Source organism: Podarcis liolepis (assembly GCF_965112155.1).
Source record: "Podarcis liolepis genome assembly, chromosome: 6".
NCBI lineage: Eukaryota > Metazoa > Chordata > Lepidosauria > Squamata > Lacertidae > Podarcis > Podarcis liolepis.
In genome coordinates, this window is record NC_139559.1 from 60,727,941 (window position 1) to 60,750,481 (window position 22,541).

At 39.5% G+C, this 22,541-nt stretch overlaps 1 protein-coding gene across 18 annotated transcripts in view; it reads left to right on the forward strand.

The window, feature by feature from the left end:
• The window catches only part of NFIA (nuclear factor I A), a 443,145-nt gene that overhangs the window by 401,866 nt on the left and 18,738 nt on the right, over positions 1-22,541 (forward strand). For 14 of the 18 annotated variants that reach the window (XM_083510336.1, XM_083510321.1, XM_083510334.1 and 11 more), the window contains 2 exons: positions 402-567; positions 5,749-5,840. In XM_083510336.1, the coding sequence (XP_083366462.1) occupies positions 402-567; positions 5,749-5,840 (258 nt within the window). The remainder of the gene's footprint in view (positions 1-401; positions 568-5,748; positions 5,841-22,541) is intronic. The other 4 variants (XM_083510331.1, XM_083510327.1, XM_083510323.1 and 1 more) reach the window with 1 other exon arrangement.

A 22,541-nucleotide genomic window follows, 5' to 3' on the forward strand; every position in this document is an offset into this window, starting at 1 on the left:
CTTTCTGAGGCTCATATGTCCAAATTTGCCCAATGCCTTCAGTTTTCATATAAGGAAAAGGGAGTGGGGAGTTGATAAGTTTCTCCTTTTTTCAGTTAACAAAGAAGTGGCTTCCATAAACTTGATTGTCCATCTGCAGTTCCCTGCACCATATCCAATGCCGTTCCCAAGGGCCACCCAAATCTTGGGAATAGATTTTCAGGGGGCTGAAGAGGGGAGGAGAAGAGGTGAATGTTCTTCTTCATAAATGTATAGCTTCTTCCATTTATAGAAAGGACATTTATAAAAAGATCCATTTCAATTTCAGCTACCTGTTTGTGTTTTTCTTTACCACTGATCAACTGTTCTCTTGGGACAAGAGGCAGCTAATCATTTTTTTTCTTTTCTTATGTTTTTGGCAGCCCAATGGTAGCAGTCAAGGCAAGGTGCACAATCCATTCCTTCCTACCCCAATGTTGCCGCCGCCACCTCCTCCACCAATGGCCAGGCCTGTGCCTCTGCCAGTGCCAGACACAAAGCCTCCAACCACGTCGACAGAAGGAGGTGCCGCCTCTCCCACTTCACCAAGTAAGTACAGCTGCAAGGAGGAAAGGAAAGGGCTGACTACTATAATTGCAGCTTCATTATCCATTTGTTCTGGAAAGGGAATCAAAAATGCAGTAACAACATTCCTGCCATTAAACTCACCTACTTAGTGCACGCTAAGAGCACACATTAAGGCCACAACAGCAACAAAAAGCAAACATTAATTCCTTCTGGACAGAAGTAAGATAGATTCCCAAAACGTGTTTTTTTTTCTTTGGTAAATGTTTTATAATATCCTATGCCTCACGAAGATACAGCACGGCTTTGGAGTGTGTTTAAAAATAACAGCAGATGAATTTAATGCATTGTTTTCTGTGTTTCTTTCCCCCTGCTATTAATTCTTTATTATATTAATTGTCACACAGAAACATGATATAGTCAAGAATCTTGAGACATGGTTAACCTGGGTTTTGGGGATTTTGTTTGATAATTTGTGGATTTTTGGTTATGTTGATTTTAAAAACTTTTTGACAGTATTCTTTATGTAAAATTCTTTATCATCATCAGCACCACCATCAGCACCACCACCTCCATCACCATTATCATTGGTTTTAGTTACCTTGCAGCAGAGATCTAAGCATGATCTAAATCATTCATACAGGTAGCAGTGATAGTGGGCTCTTCTGTTCTACAGCAGTGGTCAATACAGTAGAGTAATATTTGCTTCTAGAAGCAGCTTTGACGCATTACACATGTTCACTATTTAATTCCAAGGATATTCTGTTGCAGAAAAGCAGGAGCTGCTTTAAACCACAAAGGAAAACTCTTCACTGAGTGAAGGCTGCAATTCTGAATGGTCCTTAGAAAACAGAATAGGACTCACTTCTGTGTAAAGAAGTTTAAAATCTCCCTTTGCTACTCAGTAAGGGAGCAGCAACTTTAGCCTTGCCATGGAGCTGCAAAATTATGAGACTGCTGTGAAGTTGCACACTTCTTAGGGGCTGTGTGGACCCACAGATGGAATTCTGTTTTCACCCTATTGAGCAAAAGTAACATTACTGCAGCACTAAAGAATCATAGAATTGTAGAGTCGGAAGGTACCACAAGGGACATCTAGTCCAAACTAGTTCAATGCAGGAATCTTTTAGCCCAAACCCCTAATTTTTATTATTATTTTATTACCGTATTTACTTGAATCTAATGCTCACCTTTTTTGGGCCAAATTACATTGCGAAAATTAAGGTGTGCATTAGATTCAATGGAGCACTAGACTCAAGTAAATGCAGTATTTATGCCCCACCCATCTGGCTAGGTTTCCCCAGCCACTCTGGGCAGCTTACAGCCTCTATAAAAAATTGTAGCACATTAAAAACTTCCCTAAACAGGGCTGCCTTCAGATGTCTTCTAAAAGTCAGATAGTTGTTTCTTTCCTTGACATCTGATGGGAGGGCATTCCACAGGGCGGGTGCCACTACCGAGAAAGCCCTCTGCCTGCTTCCCTGTAACCTCACTTCTCACAAAGAGGGAACTGCCAGAAGACCCTCATAGCTGAATCTCAGTATCCAACCCTGAGATTAACACTCTCATTCTCTACCAACTGAGTGATATCTTTTATATAGCTGCAGTCTGGAATCAGCATAAGAAACTATGTGTCATCCAGGTCTAACAGTTGAGTTGTTAGCTGAGCAAAGAAAGGATAAACCACAGCCTCTTCATTGAAGCCCAATGTTCTTTGCAGTGTAACACATTGGCTCTCAAAAGTGTCTAGGTCCATATGAGTAAATAAAGAATTCCCGCATGTTGGCTTTATTTTTATTTTCCTCTCCAAGTGGGTGTAAACTGTTAATCATATACTAACAACAGGAAGATTTAAAAAACACTATTTAAACTGAGATAAGCACCTACTTTGGCAGGCAGGAAGATGAGGATCATGTCTTCCTAGGGCTATCTAGTAAAAGTTTATCTAGCTGAAGGATTTTTCCATACTGGGCTAATGTGGGTGAATCCTGGGTACATAATAATCTGCCTGAAATATTATTGTGCCTGCCTGTGGTGAAACATTTGTGTGAAGCAGCCACTTGCAAAACCATCAGAATATATCTTTTCTTTATGCATAGCTTGGGTTTTCTTGATACAAGAGTTTTATTTTGCTCTGTTTTATGCATAGGCCTGGAGAAGTGGGTTTTCACATGTGCGTATGTAAAATAGACCCAATTTACAAAATACCTAATAGCACAGTTTTGTGACCTGCATAAATTCAGCCTGTTTTCACATTGTCCATAATTTATTTCAGCTTCTGCTAGTCGTTTAGGCACGAAGCTATGCAAGACCTGAAATCCCACTCTTTGTAGTCCTTATTAGTTCCCTTTGAGCTTCTTGAATTTCACCATGCAAATTTCCAGACGTGTCTTCATTGCCGTTATGAGCAAGAAACTCAGGTTTTAAATAAATAAATAAATGATTCCCAGGATGCTGAATTCTATAGTCCAGACCAATTTCCATAGTTGAACAGCTGTAGAGTCTGATGCAAGGATACAGGCTGCTCCACATTTACCTCCTGAGAATCTTCCTGTGAGCTGCAGGTGGGAATTTCCCATAATCACAAACCAGTAATAAATTAACATTGGACATAGTAGATGTATCATGCAGAAGAGGAAAATTAAAATCAGGTGAGCGGATAGAATCTGCCACCAAAGCCAGCAGATCTGTTTACCAGACACTTGCCGTTTGTCTCTTAGAAGAATATGGTCTTCTTCCACAACTGTAAAATGCTGCTGATCTTTCATTTCCTTTATGCAGGGGCCTTGGTACTTAAAGCACGTTCCTGGCACAAGCCCATTTTCTTATGTTTGCAACATGCTTTATGGTAGAAGGTGTTGATCTAGTGCAAAATTGTGATCTTTCAGATGTGTCCTGTCAAGTTCTGTTGTTTGCATCTTAGTAAAAAAAAGTGTTTGAAGGGAGTTAAGTGTTAGCACCAGTCATATCAGAATAGTGTAGCTATTCATATCATACATACCTTCCTTCTTGTGAGGAAGAAGCTGCACGCTGTATTAGATTACTGCTGCCTGGAATTCTGCTTTGCCAGCATTTATCCTTGTTGACTCTCCAGTTCTTTGACAGTAATCATTCTCCCAGAAAAGTAAGGAATTTGAAGACTACCCTTCACACCACAAAAAATTAAAAGTAATTCATACTGAAGAAGTTGCTTGTGACTTGCACCTTTCTATATACTGAGTTCAGACTTCAAGTTTGATATTGCAGACTCTGATAGGTAATAACTCTAGAAGGCCTGAGGCAAAGATCCTTCCTAGTTCTGCTACGTGGGATAATTCAGCTAGGAATGCCATCCGTTGCACTTGATATTATATGCATAAAACAGATGCTGTTCCACTGAGCTATGGCTTCTCCCTATTGCATAGCAAAAGGAAAGATGGGTCATATACTCCTAATAAAAACAGGTATTTCTATTGCATCACAGCAGCACTGGAGCTATGTGTCTATTGATCATCTCACACAGCTTAGAAGACAAAATATACTTAACCTTCAAAGACTTAGTGCAGATCAGTATTGTTGACTTCATTGACTTGTGAGGTCGGTAATTACCTGAAGTCTGAAGTCAGTAATTCCTTTGTTACCTGAATGGTATAGGAGACACTTTGGCGATGGGAAGGTTTGGACATGGTAAAGCCTGTAAATTACATTTCCTTTTGTCTTGTGTCTTTTTATTCCTGTTTTTCTAATAATCATGCCTTTTGAAGCATGATCCTGAGGGTGAAGAAAGTTTGTGACTTTGATCTCCAAGTGTAATGTTAAAAATATATTCATTTCAGAAGCTTTCTTCAGATGGGCCAAAATGAATTGCTGCTGTGTAAATGGTCTGAGACCATTTGCTCTACATTTACTTTTTCTTTACAAAGAGCCTAATGCGATAGACGATGTTTACAGTATGGCTGCTAAACACATTCAGAAATAGAAAAAGAGTTTCTAAAAAGAAATAATTAAGATTTGACTTCAAAATTTGCTATAAACTTATTGCTATAGATGCAATAATTATTTGGAAACTTATATAAAAATGTGACTTACAGCACCTGTGGTCAGGAGACAATAAAGCCCCTTCTAAACATTGACTCCTGAAGAGCATTTGAGCACTGCAAATAAGATTTTGCCCTGTTCTCAACCAGCTCTTCTGTTCCATTGCAAGGGGATGCTTTGCAGTTGATTGAGGTGGGATAATGTACCTTAATAGAACAGTGTAGAATATACCATAGTACAGCATTCTGCTGGTAGATCATAGTGCCTTCCGTTCTACCATGTCCCATTGGTGGTTTTTTTCTGATGCTGGGCAGATTCACAGTCCTCCTGACCTTGGGACGGGAAGTCTACTCTGGTTGGCAGTGGTTCTCTGATTTTAAGCAGAACTTTCACATTGCATGTGAAATACATAAGGAAGCTAGATTGATACTGTACACACAACATACTATGTGCGTTATCAGACATCATGTGTGTCTAATTCTTGTGCTAATGCTTTTTTTAAAAAAAATTGTAGTTCCATTGAAATTTATTGTTTAATGGGATATGAACAGTTGGCCATCTGTCCAATAGTACTCTGATGAAAAGCTCACACAAAATCATGGCAGTTCTCCAACGACTGTATATTGGCTGCTTAATCACACTGCATCTTTGGATGACTTAACTAACCTTCTGTAAGGCTTACAGCACAATCCTTGGTGTGTTTACTCAGACGTAAGTGCCGTTATGCACAATGGGGCTTTCTCTCAAGTGAGAACACATAGGATTGCACCCTGTGCCTGTTACTTTGAAAGCTATGGGCACCATCTTGTTAATATCAACAATTATATTAGAAGAAAGTGATGTAACTAAGGGCATGGTCTCCATAGAATGAATGGTTTCCCTTCTTTTAAATTGTTTGTTTTTCATAATTATTTCACTAAAGTTTGTGTGTCTTACCCCAGATTTTTTTTTACCATGCCATTTTGTGTTGATAAGAAATACTGTTTCTTATTGCCCAATTATGTCCATATTTATATTGCCATCATTCAAAACCCAGTTTCCCCAAGTCAGATTCTTGACCCCTCCAACGTGAGCTCATTTCTGTGTTCAGCATTTGTTTAGGTGGCTCCAAGACCGGTGTTGTTTTTGGTGTTGTCTGTTTGTGATCTAGTGCTGCTTCCTGAACGCATGTGTCCCTTCCCTTCACAGCCTACTCGACACCCAGCACCTCCCCTGCAAACCGATTCGTCACTGTTGGACCACGGGATCCAAGCTTTGTAAATATCCCTCAACAGACACAGGTGGGAAGCTTTCGACTTCTGCTTTGTTTGCTGTGCTGCTTGTTAACTCTTTGGTGCACTTTGGTGTTGCTACGGAAAGTGACGTGTGTCTCTCCACCAGTCAGTTCATCTTCATGGTCTGAGTAACAGTGAAATGTCATTGCCAGTATTTGTTTGTATGTTTTGTTTTTCCAAAAAATCTTGTGACAACAATGCTATAATCAAATTCAATCTTATAAACTTTAATTCTGTCTTTCTGACACTCACAATTTTCTTTCTGACACACAGAATTGTTTTTTCCCCCCCTGCAGCCCACTTTTTCAGGGTCTTTTATGGCAAGCGAAGACACTGGTCACTTGTGGTCATTTCCATAAGGGAAATAAAAATGTATAGAATGTCCCGTTTTCTACACTTACCGGTACATCACATGCCATTATACGTGTTCAAACACTAATCTTTCCCCTCTTTCTGAGCTATACCATGCCCACTGTTTTCTTGTGCAAGAGGGACTTTGTATCTTCAAGAGAAGAACCCCAGGGCCATTTTTTCTCTTTGATAAACATGAGTCAGCAGTTGAATTTATTAGATCATTTAAATTAATAGCCATATTTTAAAAGCAGCTGCTTCATGCATCATATGCTGTGTTAACCCAAATTTACAGATTATTTTTTAAATTGTTTTTAAAGCCCTCAGACTGAGACATATATGGTTGTATCCAAAGTAGTGCGAATGGAGTTCCACTGTTACAGCCCTACTTCAGTTTTGTCTCCTTCTGCTCTGGAGCTGGTTTTGAAGACATGTTTGGGGCTGCCAAGGAGAAGAGGTGAAAGTTCTCTTCTGCCAGTTCAAACCTCTTGCTCCAGTGGAATAGGAGTGATGGATAGTGCCCAAAACAACATTATTAACATTTCTAAAAACTAGCCTAAGGCTAGCTATAAGCATACGTACTTTGGAAATATGTCCAGATAATTGAAACATACTTCTGATTAAATATACTTAAATGTACTTGGGAGTTTGAGCTTGTTCCAGCACCTCGTCAGTTAGGCCAGGTGATACTCAGAGCAGTTTCTAAAGGCTTTTTATTACATATGGAAGTGATGTTGCCTTTGACAGTCCTGACCCAGTGGATCAAGAATTCATTAGAGGAAGCAGAGCACAGAATCTAGGTTGAGATGGAAGATAATGGTTTTGCGTTCTGGTGTTTTCGCCAAGATTCATGATTTCTCGACTGCACAGAAAACCCATAAATTATCAGACCAAGCATCTTCATTGCAGCTGCTGTGGCACTTGCACAGCAATAAAAATTCCACAAGCAGTTCCTTATACACACACATCCCTCCCAAAGAGTCATTTCTGGTATTTTCTAATTTCACCCAAAGAAGAGGAAGGTTTGGCTACTTCATCAAATTAGAGAAGCCCCGTTATAAAATACCTACATACTCTCGTGTGTGTATGCGTGTGTTTTACAGGATATAACTTGACCCAAGTTTCCCTGGATATTTTTACCCAACTGGTTTGCTATACTGATATTCAGTATATGTATTTAGGGAGTAAAAAGTTTCACAAAAACCTCAGTGCTGCTCAGTGTAACATATTGATGCATACGGAGTATATTCAGAACTTTAACAAAGGAACTGAGGAAAGAATTTTGGAATACATCTGATTTCTACAGGTGGGAGAAAATTATTTATGAGACTGGGATCATAGGAGTGGCTAACAGAACACAAAGTTACCTCAAAGATACTGTGGAGGTCAAAGAAATGTCTTTAAAGATTTTGTTTCCAGTGTCAAGTGGAACATAAAAGTGAAAAACCACCAAGAGCATCAAGAATTCAGCCAACACTAGTTTGACCCCAGTGAAGTTGGAATAACCCTACCCTACGAAGACATTTTTTATAGCTGAATCAGAAGCTTGACCATTTTTTAAAGACTAATCTTAGACAAGGACACTGAATGTGCTTTTTCTGGGCCATTTCAAATTCCCAATTGTCAATTACGAAAATAGTTGTTGGCAGTTTTGTTAGCGACTAATTTGAGCCAGATGTTGAAAAATATTAAGGCTGTACTTAATATCCCATAATCATGAGGAAGGGAAGAATTAACAAGAGGAATTTGTCTTTAGGACAACCATAGCTTTTATTTAGAATGTTGTAATGGTTACCGTACAATGTTTTAAAGGTCAAGAGCAAGAAGCATTTGGTTTCATTTGACAATTGAAATTTCAAATATAATCATTTAGCATGAAGACCTATGACAAACGGCAATTCTGTTCTTCCTCCATAAAACTGAAACATACAACATGGACCAAATAGCACCTACTACAATGTTTTTATTCTGTTGCCATTTTCACACATGGAATACAGCCTGTGTCCAATGGTCTTAAATACCATTTTCTGGTAAGATGACAGTTCAACTGTTGCTTAGCTTAGTGTGGAAAGTAGTTTGTGGGAAGCAGCTTACCACTGAGTTGTGCAGATATTCACCATTTCACTGCAAAACACCCCCTCCCTTTCCCGGTTTGCAGGTCTGGTGACAATTACCAAAACCACAATAGCAAATTGTGACATGTAGCAACATACTTGTAAGGAGAGTAGCCTGCAGAAACTAACCTTAATTGTGGCCCTTGCAACAAATTCACCACCATAAGCTTACTGCACTCTGAGCCTACCACATCTCATGTTACAAACTATAGCTATTAGAGCAGTGGTGGCTAATCTGAGTCTTCCATATGTTGTTGGACTTAATCTCCCATCAGCCTCAGCCAACAGAGCCAAAAGTCAGAGGTGATACAATACTTCAATGTGATAGCACCCTACTTTGGGGGGCTCCCTTCTCAATGCTAGGCTGGCCCCTTTGCTGTGTTGGTTTTGGCACCTGCTAGAAACCTTTTTGTTTCCGCAAGCTGCCCCAAGCATGTAATTTTATTAAAGATAATGGTTTTAGGATTACTGATTTTAATTCATTTTTGAAAAATGTATATATATTGACTTGGTTTGTTTTTATTGGTACTTTCAATGAATATTTTTAATTTCCCATTGTAGTCCCCTTAGAGGTTTGTTTTAATTGAGTAAGCAGTATACAGACTTTGTTAAATAAAATTTAAAAAGGGCCTGTAGCAGTTCAACAATGTCTAGAGGGCCCCAGGTTTGCCACCCCTCCATTGGGGTATAACTTGCTGGTGTGGAAGGTGTCATAACGGGACTGCTCTCATGGATGAGTGGACCTTATCGTTCCCCCAGCTTGAGGTGAGCTGATACAAGAGGTTAAAGATGGTCCGTTTGAGAAATGGCTTTTCACAAGCAAGCAAACAGTAGCTGCAGTTCATCACACAGAAAACTGCAAGTTGTATCATGTTCACAAAGCATGTGAACTTACCCTCAGTAATGAAATCGATATATTCCAGGACTCAGACTGTGAGAGCACTGTCTGCTTTCTTGCTGACTTCTCCATTTGCACTGTTTGGTAAGGGCTCTCCTTTATAGCTACATGGATAGAAGTGGTTAAACTGTGTTGGATTTCAAGCCTTCTCCGCATTGAACAAGGTCACAGAAAGTACACCAGCAACTCGGAGAATATTTTAACTCTTCAGGGTCTGTTTTTATTGGTTAGGCAGTAGAAAGCCGCTTGGCTGTCTGCTTTTCCACCGCTCAGCCTCCCTTCAAGTACCTCCTATTTAACAGATGTACAAGAAAAGTTTTCACATGCTTTTACATTTAAATTGTAATGTTTATTTTGTGGCCTCATAACTTTAAGCAGAGAGGTATTTTAAAGCAAGCTGTTTGAACCTACAGTCCTGTGCTCAGTTATTCAATACTTCAGCAGCCCTGTGCGCACTTACTTTGAAATAAGCCCCATTGAATTTGATTCTGTTTAAACAGACGTAAGTCCCTTTGATTGTATGGGGGTTCCAGATCAGATTGCTTAGGATGCTATAATTTTCATATTTGTTCTTACTGTTTAGGGGTAGACAAGACAAACCGTATTTCCATTGGTCCGATTTTAACAACTCATTGTAAATTTGCCTTCAAAGAGCAAGACACTAAGTGTTTGAGCACTAATGGCTGCAATTGTAAACAAACTGACGCAGAATTAACACAATTATGATCATGATAGTAATCAATAGTGCATATTTCTATTGACTAGATAACCTTGGTATGATTAATTGTTTTGGTTAAGATTTAAATAATTTAATTCTGAAATTTGGGGTAAAACGAAAACCTGCAAGCAGTTTATCTTGAGTTTTAAATTATACCAGATATTTCCTTTTAGTACAACATCTAAATTCAAAATGGAGATGTTCTCTTTCTTCCAAACCTTGCAAATAATTGAGGGGCTGGGGTTGCTGCAGATTTCAATTAAGGGGTGTGTGAGAGAAATTGTATGTGTGAGAGAGAGGAGGGGGGAGAGAGAGAGCTGTCTTATTTGTAAAGGAAATACTATCCCATGTAGATAGTCATCCACTGAAAATATTCAGTCCACTTTCCCCTGACATCTAATACCAAGGAATGTACCACATGCAACCCAAGTGATATTGGAAGTGTTGCAACTCCTTTATAGAAAGTCAAGCGGAAATGGCAGACTCTCCAGTTACTGAGTCCTAAACTACAGACTCTACCTTGACTGCCCCCCTCCCACAACATGTTCATATGGAATAGTGATTTATGTGGTCCTTCTCCACCAGGCCATCAGGAACAGCTGCATGGACAGTCAACAAGACACTGAAAAATCCCCACGTTTTCTATCACTTCCTTCCTTGGTTTCTATCTCACCATGAGATTAGGAACATATGATGCATCACATGGCCCTACTCTCACTTTCTATCCTTTCTAAATTCCAGCACAAGAATAAGTACTTCTGGAGCTGATGTTTCTGTCTAGCTTGGTCCGTGAGGGCTTAGACATTTTTCTCACCTTGGGGAAGCTACTAAAGGAAGTTTGATACCACTATGGAGTTTGCAGCCAACACTTTGGAAATGGGAAGAATATGAACTTAGTCTATATATAGAAGGTGCAAGGAAGGTATATGCCACAAATATCTTTTAAAATAATAACACTTGGGATTAATTTTATGGGCAAGTGCCCCTTCTTTCAGAGCAACACTCATCACCTTTTTTCTTGATTGGAGCCAGCTTAATTGCTGACAGTTAAACTATTCAAGTTTTCTTTATTATTGCCCCATTCACCTTCCCACTCTGTTTGGTTGGTAATGTGCCTATAAAATATTTTTAAAAATATATGTTAGAGTAAGGCACTTGATTTGAAACCGGATTCTGTTAGCCTCCTATATAATTAAACTCGAAGAGTCTTCCCCCTACCCCAAAGCATGGGCGTAGCCAAGGGGGAGCACCGCACCGCCCCCGATCAAGTAAAACAATATAATTACTTAACTGACCAATCACATTGGTTCTGCCCCCCCAACAAAGATCCTGCCCCATCCAGCAAAGTCTCGCTCCCCCCCCCAAACAAAAATCCTGGCTACGCTCATGTTTCTAAGCTGGCTTTATGTTTTTCAAGCAGCTTTTCCTCTCCCCCCCCCCTCCTTTTTCCCTTTTTGGGTTACTGCAGACATTTATTTGTATAGCAAATTAGGAACAATAAACTTCTTCTGATTTATTGTGTGTTACCTCAGTTGGTTAGGGTGTAGTGCTGATAACGCCGAGGTTGTAGATTCTGTTTCCATATGGTCCATCTGCATATTCTTGCATTGCAGGGGGTTGGACTTGATGATCCTTCCAACTCTATATTCCAACCTATATTCAATGATTGTGAAGGTTGGAAATGAGCAGATATAATGAATGGACCAATTTCTTCCGAAGTAATTCTCCTTAGGCAGCCTAAACCTCTCTTAACTAAACTATTATTTTTACAAATATCACACTCAGTTTTGTATTGTTAATATGTGGCAAATACTCAGGTATTTGTCAAAGCTTTGTGCAGGATAAGAACTTGATTTAACTGCACATAGACGCAGGTATCACTAGCAGCCCCGAAAATAAATTACTATTATTATTAAAACTTAATATTCACATGTCCCTAAGTGACTTATATTTAAAACCATAAATCCATACAACCTTGGGCAGCACACTAACACTAAAACAGAATCAACTTAGGGCCTGGGCAAAATGTAAATCTTTACCTGATACAATACAGAAATATCAGTAAAGATGCCAGGCAGAGCATTCCACAGATGAGGAGCCACAACAGAGAAGGCCCTGTCCCTTATTATCCTGAGAGGGTGGATCTGAAAGGGTCCTCAGATGAAGATCTAAGGGTCCAGGTAGGTTAATATTGGGAGAAGCATTCCAGAAGTTATTGCAAGGGCAGACTTTGGTAATATGGTGTCCTGAGCGAGGACCCCTCCCTCTGAATATATCTTATTTTTGCAATAACTACTTTTTTTGTGCCCACTCATCTCAGCACCCGGGGGTGGAGGACGACCACCAGCACTGACCTAAATCCAGTGCTGTTATTAGAGTTCTGAGCCATGAGGAGCTTTAAAGGTCAAAATCAGCAAAATTTAACTCAGGAGTGTACCGTCAGCCAGTGTAACTAGAATAGAATGGATGCTTTATTATCTGTTTTATTATAACACAGTTGGGCAAGCTGTGTTCTGCACTAACTGAAGCTTCCAAACCATTTTCAAAGGCAGTCCCACATAAAGCACAGTTCAGTTCTGAGCTTACCAGAGCATAGATGACTAAAGTCAAATGATCTCTGCCCAGATAGGGTCATAGCTTGGGACACCAGCCTAAGCTAGTGGAGGACACTCCACAGTACCAAGCCCACCAGTGCCTCAAGTGACAGGAGTGGATCCAGAAGAACCTCCAAACTAAGAATTTCAGAGTGACTGTGACTCCCATCTAGAGCAGGTCACATAGCACCCAGCTAGACAGAGGAACCACCCACTAACGACATCTCAGTTTCAGTTTAATGGCCACCATTCAGTCCACTGTAACAACCGAGCACTGATTTAAGTACATCCACTGCTCACCTGAAGAAAATGAAAAGGAAAAACAGCTGTGTGTGAGTAGCATAGTGACTCCCAAACTCTGCGTGAATACACAGTTTCAAGTACATAAGAAAATTACTTTAGTGTTTGCCTTCCGAGCCAACAGCCCCCTTACCACAGCAACACATGGGGACAGATAGATCTTGGTTATAAAGTCTACAATGTGCTTGGAAAGGGTCTCCAGGTAGGGCTCAGAAACACCCCTATATGAAAGCCTTGAGTGTCACAGCCAGTCCCTACTGGGCAAGGCAAACCAATGGTCAAATAGCCGTGCCATAGTTAAATTGCCAAAGGACACAGAATTTGCCATTGGTTCATAGAGATTCAGAGACACAGACCAAATCCCAAAAATGATGGTTCAGGATATGAATGATGATCAGGGTTGGGGGGTTTTTCCCTAGAAAAAGAGGTGGGGGAATTTGCTGAGCACCCACCCAAAGTTGAGCTTTGGGGGGGGGCAGCCAAAGTTGTTGAGCACCCACCTTCTGCTGACCTCCACCTCCACAGCCACAACCACTGCACCAACACAATCATTGCTCCGCACAGCCACAACCTCAAAAGCTGTCAGAACGCATCAAAGAGGTGCCAGAACTCAGTTCTGGTGAGTTCTGGCTAAAAAAAGTCCTGAGGATGATGAAGCATTTAAAGGAAGGAGACCCTACCAGGGATAAATGTGGAATAACATTGGGAAGGGCTATGGCTCAGTGATGGTGCATTGGCTTTCTATACAGTCCAAAGTTTGATCCCTGGCATCTGTAATACTGGATATATTCCCTGTCTGAAATCCTAGAAGGCAGCTGTCTGTCAGTGTAGACTGTACTCATCTAGCCACATCAGGCAGCTTCTGGTGTCCCTTTGTTCCTATAGCACTAAAGTCAGATTTATAAGGAAGTAATGGGTAGCTTTTCTGTTTTCTTCTGTTTTCTGTTTTCTTTCATATCTTAAATTGTGCCTGTGGTATTAGTAGTGAATATAATCGGTTGTTTACTGCCCAGGCAAGAAGTCTAAATGGTGGTTCTGTCCGGAATCTCTGGTATTTAAGTTCTAGCCCAGTGGATTTTCCCATAAATATTGTAAAGAATCATTATTCTAGAGAGCACCCGCCAAGAAGGACATGATTAAGTGCAAGGCATTTCTCTTCCCAAGAAAGTGGTAACTAATGGCACAATCTACTGTTAGTCCTTCTGTGAATATTCATTAATTGTAAGGAAGTACTTCCCAGTGGATTGTTAGAAATACTGATTTATTGTCAAATCAATAAAGCTTTAAAAATAAAAATAAACACTGTATGGGTGATCAAAGCAGCTTTAAAACAAGTTAGCACTGTATCTCTAAGGAAGTTCTAAACTTCATAGCACTTTCTTTATGAAAGGTATTGGTTTGTCAGCCGTGCAGGTTAATGATTAATGGGGCTAGAAATCCACCCTGAACTGTCTGTTTGGTGTTTGATTGTTGTGGCCAGCTAAAGTACTACAAAGTTTATAGATTCTCTGATTTCTGCTTAAAATCGTCTCTTACGCAGCTGCAATTTCTTTTTGCCATATACCTCCATTGTCCTGCCGAACATACATGAGAGAGTCGAACTGCAGCTATGCATTCTCGGCTACATTTTTTTCCTTTTCCTTTTTGATTTTCTGCTCTCCACTTTCACCTCCCCCACCAACCTCCACTGCAGATAATGGTGTATTGGATTAGCCTTCCTTGCTGCTGCATCAGATCCCGATCGATTTATTGACTCTGTCAGAGAGGCTAGTACAGTAATTGTTACAAGAGCAGAATGGAAAGCAAGAACATGTCCACATAAAAAATAAAAATGACATTTTGTTCTTTCTTTACCTTCCTCTTTTTCCTTACACTATAGATCTTTATGTGTATACGCAACAAGAGACCACTTAAATTAACCCATTACTTCTACATTATTAATTGTGACAGTTGGGGTGCTACATGATTACAAACATATTATTGAAAACATTGATCTCACTCTACTGGGGTGCATTTTAGTAGTTTTTTTTTGGGGGGGGGGCTTCTCTGATGGTTGTGTCAGGGTATCACTGAATCACATTTCCTTGCTGGCATTAGGTTTTCAATATGAAAGATCTTGGAACTGCATAAAATAGTGAATCCCAATAAAATGGTAATAAAGAGACTGAAACCCCAGTCCTATGTTTGTATAACTGCAATGGGCCATGTAGCAGCTTGCAGCTGTGTTGGTACAATGACAACCTGCACTGTTGCTAGTAGAACAGACCTATCTCCCTGTGCTGTGTATTCATCACAATCCTGTTACAGTTCTAGCCCTATGATAGCTGAAATGTGTTTAGGCTTTGTTGAATATGAATCATCCATAATCTTTTTTCTTTTCTTTTTTTTAACCTTTTTTGCCAAAGAACTGTTTTTCTGCTTTAACGTAATGTGATGTCCTGGGATCAGCCCACACCAGCCATAGATCATAATGTTATGCTGGCACCTTCTATTTTTTATTATTGCAGATACAAATGAAGCTTTCATTAAACTGCACATAAATAAGAAGATATATCAAATGCCATACTTTAGGAATCCTAAAAATTTGCTTTTGCTATTGCTCAGAGGAGAAAGCCGCTGGCAAACTGCATGTTTATTCAGAAATGAGACGCAATGAATTAAATGGGATTTAGTGCCAGGTTAGTCAGCACAGGATGCACCTTGGTCGTAGGAAAAATTATAACGCTTTCCCCGGCATACAATGTTGCCAGGATTAGACTTTAAGAAACCAAGCACTTGACAAGGGTTATTAATGCATTCGCCCATGTAGCAGTTCCAGTGAAATCATCTGGGAGGGAAGATTCCATTGGCACCATTCATTCATTCAATCATTCATTCATTCATTCATTTTATTTGTATGCCACTTTTCCACACACACAAAATCATTCTCAAAGCAACTTGCCACAAAAAACAGGGAAGCATTTCAAACAAATAACATTTAGTAATAACATAGCGAAACAAAAATATAATAACATGCAATACTATACAATAACTTACAATAACTTACAATACAAAACATCCAATACTATAAATATAACAAGATTACTTAAACAAGCAGCATCACAACAGCAAAAATAACATGTGAGCTTCACCATTTCACCTTCGTCCTAAAAACACCCCTTCCATGATGCTGCTCACAGTCAGTCTCCTGCAGCAGCTTCTTGTAAGGTTTCAAGGGCAAAGGGGTTGGGTAGCTGGAAACACCCTCTCCTATGACATTGCTCCGCTGGAAGCTTCTTCTTCTTCTTCTTCTTCTTCTTCTTCTTCTTCTTCTTCTTCTTCTTCTTCTTCTTCTTCTTTGTTACAATTGTATACCACCTTTATCTGAACATCCCAGGGCAGTTCACAACAGAAAATTACAAAATTGGAATACAAAATACATAATAAAACAGAAACAAAACAGAAACATGCTTGTATCTGGGGTGAATAGAACCTTTAGGGAATTTTCATAAAGACCTTGGGATACAGGGAGAGAGCTACCCTCCGGCCCCACGTGCCACACCTCGTTCCTGACTCTATATTCCACCCCGCAGCAGATTAAATTTAAACATTCACAGTTATCATCATGTCTTGTTTGGGCTTCAAAATGAATGGCTATACCTCGGGTTACATAAGCTTCAGGTTATATACGCTTCAGGTTACAGACTCCGCTAACCCAGAAATAGTACCTCGGGTTAAGAACTTTGCTTCAGGATGAGAACAGGAATCGTGTTTCGGCGGCGCAGCAGCAGCAGGAGGCCCCATTAGCTAAAGTGGTGCTTCAGGTTAAGAACAGTTTCAGGTTAAGTACGGACCTCCAGAACGAATTAAGTTCTTAACCCGAGGTACCACTGTATTTAAAGAGAGTCAAGAGGTGTGAACCGAGATATTTTTTTTAAAAAAAAAGAAAGCATGTATCAAGAGTGTGTTGTGTGTGTGTGTGTGTGTGTGTGTGTGTGTGTACACACACATGCTTGCATGCATGCATGCAGACTATCATTTGGCCTTAAAAAGAGCTTCCACCAGAGTTTGTGGTAATTTAAAAGCTCACAGTTAAAATCTGAGTGCTCAGAAGAGAGGGATAGCAATGTTAAATAATATTAAGATAATGCTATTAAAATACAGTGGTACCTCGGGTTAAGAACTTAATTACCGTATTTTTCGCTCTATAAGACGCACCAGACCATAAGACACACCTAGTTTTTGGAGGAGGAAAACAAGAAAAAAAATATTCTGAATCCCAGAAGCCAGAACAGCAAGAGGGATCGCTGTGCAGCAAAAGCAGTGATCCCTCTTGCTGTTCTGGCTTCTGGGATAGCTGCGCAGCCTACATCCGCTCCATAAGACGCACACACATTTCCCCTTATTTTTTAGGAGGGAAAAAGTGAGTCTTATAGAGCAAAAAATTCGGTAGTTCTGGAGGTCCGTTCTTAACCTGAAACTATTCTTAACTTGAGGTACCACCTTAGCTAATGGGGTCTCCCGCTGCCTCCGCACGATTTCTGTTCTCATCCGGAAGCAAAGTTCTTAACCTGAGGTACTATTTCTGGGTTAGCGGAGTCTGTAACCTGAAGCGTCTGTAATCTGAAGTGTCTGTAACCCGAGGTACCACTGTATATACATCATTGTTCTAGAATGAATTAAGATGACTGAAATTATAGTCCTGTGAGTATGAGGTAGAATAGATTTTATGTAGCAAAGATACCTTTGTTCAGTTGGTCACAATTATTCCCATTTTTTAGACTGGAATGTGTGTTGTGAAGATTTTCACAAGACCACTCTTCTTTACCAAAGCACATTCCATGAGCTGGTTGCCTTAAAATCCAATATACATTAAAACAAATGTATGGAAAAACAGACTGGAAAAAATAACAAACAACCAGCAGAATTAACTTGTTGTTCAAACTGTCTTCTGGTGATAGAAATATGCAGCTTGCAGTCAATAATATTCATATTCTAATAAATATGAATGTTAGGTTTTTGCACGGAACACTTCTTCTCAGGTCACCAGCAGCCTTCGTAAAGATTTCTCAGGCTATGCAACTGATAAAATAGATGATTGCAAAGCAAACCACATACATGAATTATTACCTATAAATGTACAAGCTAAACAATATTTTTTTTTCTTTAGCTAATTTCTTTTTTAAAAATGTACTAATCTGTGCAGTATTTTTTATACATTTACTAGGATCTCTGGTGCATTTGGGATATGAAAAGTTACTGGAAATTTTAGGTTGCACTGTAAAGTCAGTGGGTGTGTTTTTATTAAATTCCATAAATACAGTTGGTTCATTTTTGCAACAAGTTCTTTTCCTTTAAAAAAAAAATTCAGCGCTTAGATTCTGCTTGAAAATAAATGTACAAAGAAAACTGAGTAATTTCCATCTTTCAGTGAAGTAAGGACAAAGGTCAGAATACCCATTTTCCTGGCAGGCAATAACCACAAGTACAGTTATAGTCTAAAAACCATCCCCGTAAAAACAGTATTGTGGCACACCATAATGTATTATTTTTCAAGGATTCCAGAACAGTTTTCCTCACTTAATAAGTAGCATGCCAGGTTCTCCTCTCCCTCTGCAATCAGAAATAACTTTGGAAACATATAAAAAGCCAGCTGATTGCAAGCTGTGTTTGCTCAACTAAAAATTGTAGGCAATACGCAGAGGAAATAGTACATGCTTAAATTCTGGAAGTGCTTAAGTTGTCTAATTTCAGTTGGGATTTGGCCTTGTCTAATTTCTCTAGTTAGCGCCCAGTTCCTAAAATATTGCACTCAGTTTCTTGTGACCAAGCCCCATTTCTTAAAATTTAGGGCTTTAAGTATGCACTTGGTTGAAGCCAATTAGTGGGATTGTGATTAACCCCATGCCACTATAAGTGGACAGGTCATTTTTGTCCAAACTTGCAACTGACTGAATTGACAGCAAGATCTTGAATTTCAAACATATGATATAAGCTAATGAAGTGTTTCAGAATCATGAGATGTGACCATTAATAGATGCTGGAAGTGGAAATGTATGTGTATAATTATGATTACTGTCATAACAATAACTATTAATTCAATTTACTTGGTATGCTTCATACTGTTAAAACACAGCACTAATAATTAGTCTGGCTTTATGCTAATAAATAGTTTGACTTTACCCCGTGTGATGACTGATAGGTTTGATGCAGACTTCACCTTATGTTGAAATAAGGCCTCCTTCCATTTACAGAATAATTATTCACCCTGAACCCAACACCATGTCCCACTGTTCCAAAGTTTTCAATTAATAAATAAACAATAACTAGAACTGCAATGTTTAGTCAATTATCAGTTAAAAAACCTTTGGACTGATTTATTTTGCAGCGGGTTTTATTTAAAAAAATAGTTTAGAGCTTTCTGTGAAATTATTTAAAATATTTGCAGCTAATAGGATGTTGTGTGTGTATCACTTAAAAGCAGAGAAATGGATGCTGCTTCTCCTCCCCAGACTGTTTACTTTATTAATATGCAGATTTAATAGATTAATCGTTAACTGAGTGAAGCTTAACCCATTAAATATCCTAAGATTTCTTTAAATGTATGACAGCTCCAATAATGGACAATGGTCAGTCTTAACTTTGGGGGGGGGCGTGTTCAGTTAAATGTCTGTTATGAATTGCCCTTGACTTTAATTGTCCTTTATGGATGACTCTCCAGATCCTGCCCCTCAATACTGCCTACGTTTTTCATGTTGTTCCAGGATCTTCACTACACAGTGTCCTTTGATAACCAAGGACAGCTGTGGTGGACTCCTCTAGACATTTCTATCCAGACCAGAAAGTCACTGCAGTGTAATGTGAGATGTGGCTTCCTTTGACCCTGAAATCTCTGCATATTGCCGCTATCTAGGCAGACCTAAGGGGGGGGGGAGTTAGACCCAGAAACTGTACAAGATTGGACTAATATCATGTCCTTGGTCCAACTAGAAGCAGTCAAATAAAGCAGAAGTAGCTTTATAGGGGCAGGGTGTGCTTCAAAGGGAATTATAGTCTGAATTCCACCCTTTCGCATGCACATTTAACATTATTTAACACAAGCAGTTGCTCCATTAACACGATGCACACACTTTGCCCCTTCTACCATGGAAATGTGTTACCAAGCAGTAAGAGTCTTGGCAGTTCACTTAATTATTTTTTCTGCCTGTTGCAGCAGTTGTAATGCACTATGTTGGAAGATGGGTGGTGGTTGTTGTGTGTAATAATCATAATCATAATGAAGCAATTAAAAATCAATATGAATTTTTAATATGGACATGCTGCAGACCAGCTGAATGAAGCTTATGGATCACTGATGGTCCATGGACCACTGTTTCGGAAGCTCTAAAGCATTTTAGGTAGTATAGCTAAAAATGACAGGCTTTAGCCACTTAGTCATTGGTGCATCATGTTGACTGCCTATTTCTTTGAGAGGGACACTGTACTTTCTTACATTTTCATAACGCTCATCTTGTACTAGAAATCATTAGAAACTATTGAGTCCAGTCTTCAAAACAGACTCTTTGGTGTCAATTCTACAAGTATTAGGACACTTCCATGCTTCAGAGGGGTGTGTGTGTGTGTGTGTGTGTGTGTGTGTGTGTGTGTGTGTGTGATGTATGTTTGCTATCACATCCAATTCAATCTACATAGCTCCACATCAATGTCATCTTGGGTATAACACCATTTCCTTCCTTCAGTGAAGGTGATAACCCTTATTCTGTACCTACAGCAAAACTGCTGATTTTGACAAAATGCTAGATTTTTAATTTTTTTGCAAAAACATCTATTTTGAGAACTGCTGTTTGTTTTCTCTTATACTTCAACTCTCCCTTGGGTCCAAAAAATGGGCCTTGAGGATTTTTTCCTATTCATGGGTACAGAACTAAAGAAAAATAGGCAACATTCTGATATGTCTCATCACATGTCTAAACACGATAGTCTATTGATGTGTACTGACCAGTTGTTTGTGAAAGAATAATAGCTGTATTTAGACATTTTTTCCTTGTTGCACTCCTAAGATGCATAGTTTTTTTAAAAAAAAGTCTGGTGTAGATAACTTGCTTTGGGAGCCCAGCCTTTGGTTCAAACTGAATAAAACTGCAAGTACAGTCTTGAGAGCTTGCTAACAAAGGATTTTGCAAAACTAACAAAAGCGGAAAGTGCAATGAAGAACAAAGGGTTAGACTGTGGTGAAAGTACAAGCTGGTTGTTATAACACTGGGGCTGTTAGGATAAGTTATGTTCCTTTTTTAAAAAAAGTGTAATATTTTAACTGTAATGCTATATGCAAATAATTAAGGATATATTGTTCTACCTCCTTCCTTCCTCTTCTCTTGGTTATGTGGAAACTTTTAATACTGGAGCTTGAAATTTGTGCCTCTGGGTCTCAAATGCCTGAGAAAGCACTGCAGGCTGTAACTGCAGAACATTCCTTTGGTGGGCCCTGGAAACAGAGCAAGCTAGCACAAGAGAAGTTCAGAGGGATCACATGTAAATGAAGGCTGGCTCTAGGCTCCCAAGGAGCATTTTATTTAGTTTAAATTTGAACTTGAACTTTTAAATGCATTCCAATGGAACTGGACAGAAAGTATTGCTGGGTGCAGCGGGAAACCATTTTGCTCCAAGTACAGCCTCCTTGCAAAATAGGTTATTAACAGAGCCAGTGGAGGGGGGGTTAGTTTTATATCCCAGACTTCCATAAAAACACACAAAGTGTGAAGAGGAGACACATTTCCAAACACTCGGAAAGAGGTGGTGGGCTGGAGAGGGGGAGGCGCATTTGACCAGGAGTCCCTGGCATGTAACCAAAGCATGTGTGTGGATGTATGTATATATATGGCAAAACAAAACTGCCATGTACAGTGTGACTGAACTCTTACAGTGAAGGAACGTACTGTGCACTGACATGTGCTCTCAGTACTGCAATTCAAAGCAAGTCTTGGTTACTACTAATCTTACCATACTGAAAAGGAGCGCAGTTGCAGGCTGAGAGTCATATGACAGATTGACACTTGGCACAGCCCAGATCAGTGGTCCTTTATATATGATTATCTAGTTCACCATACATAGGCGTGCTGGTCCTATACCACCAGCGCATTCAGAGGAGCGCTGTGCACCATTCAACAATGCACACAGAAGGCGCCTCTATTTCAGTGAGACCTTTTCTTATTACTTTTAAACTTATGCTCTTCATCAAACAAGAGCTTGCCATTAAACTTTCTATGTAGCGGGTGAAGAAGAAAAAAGTGTGTGTGTGTGTGTGTCCCTTGCCAGGGCCTGTGCACCTGCATCAAATCCCTGTATAGTTTGCCAATTAAGTGGAGGCTCTGAAAAGACTCAGTCTGCGGTTCTGTAGTTTAAATTAAGGGCATGAGATTTTTAGTGCATTAACCTCATACCATTTAGAATGCCAGCATATCCCGACTTTTCATCTGTGTTTTAGAGCGTCCTGCAAGTAGATGGAAGCAGAGTGCTTGTATTCCAGTAAGAAAAACCTTATGACTAACAACAGCTCGTAAGCAACACTTTGGAAGTCTCTGAAAGATTTCATCTTGCTTTCCACTTAATCCCCTTGCTGCTGTACTTGAGTTCTCAAGTAACTTTGATAGTGCAGGCTCACTTTAATGGGTACAATCTATTTTTCATGACAAAGCAGGAAATAAGCTGTCTTTCGTGGGGAGGAGGAAAGATTTACAAAATGTAATCATTGTT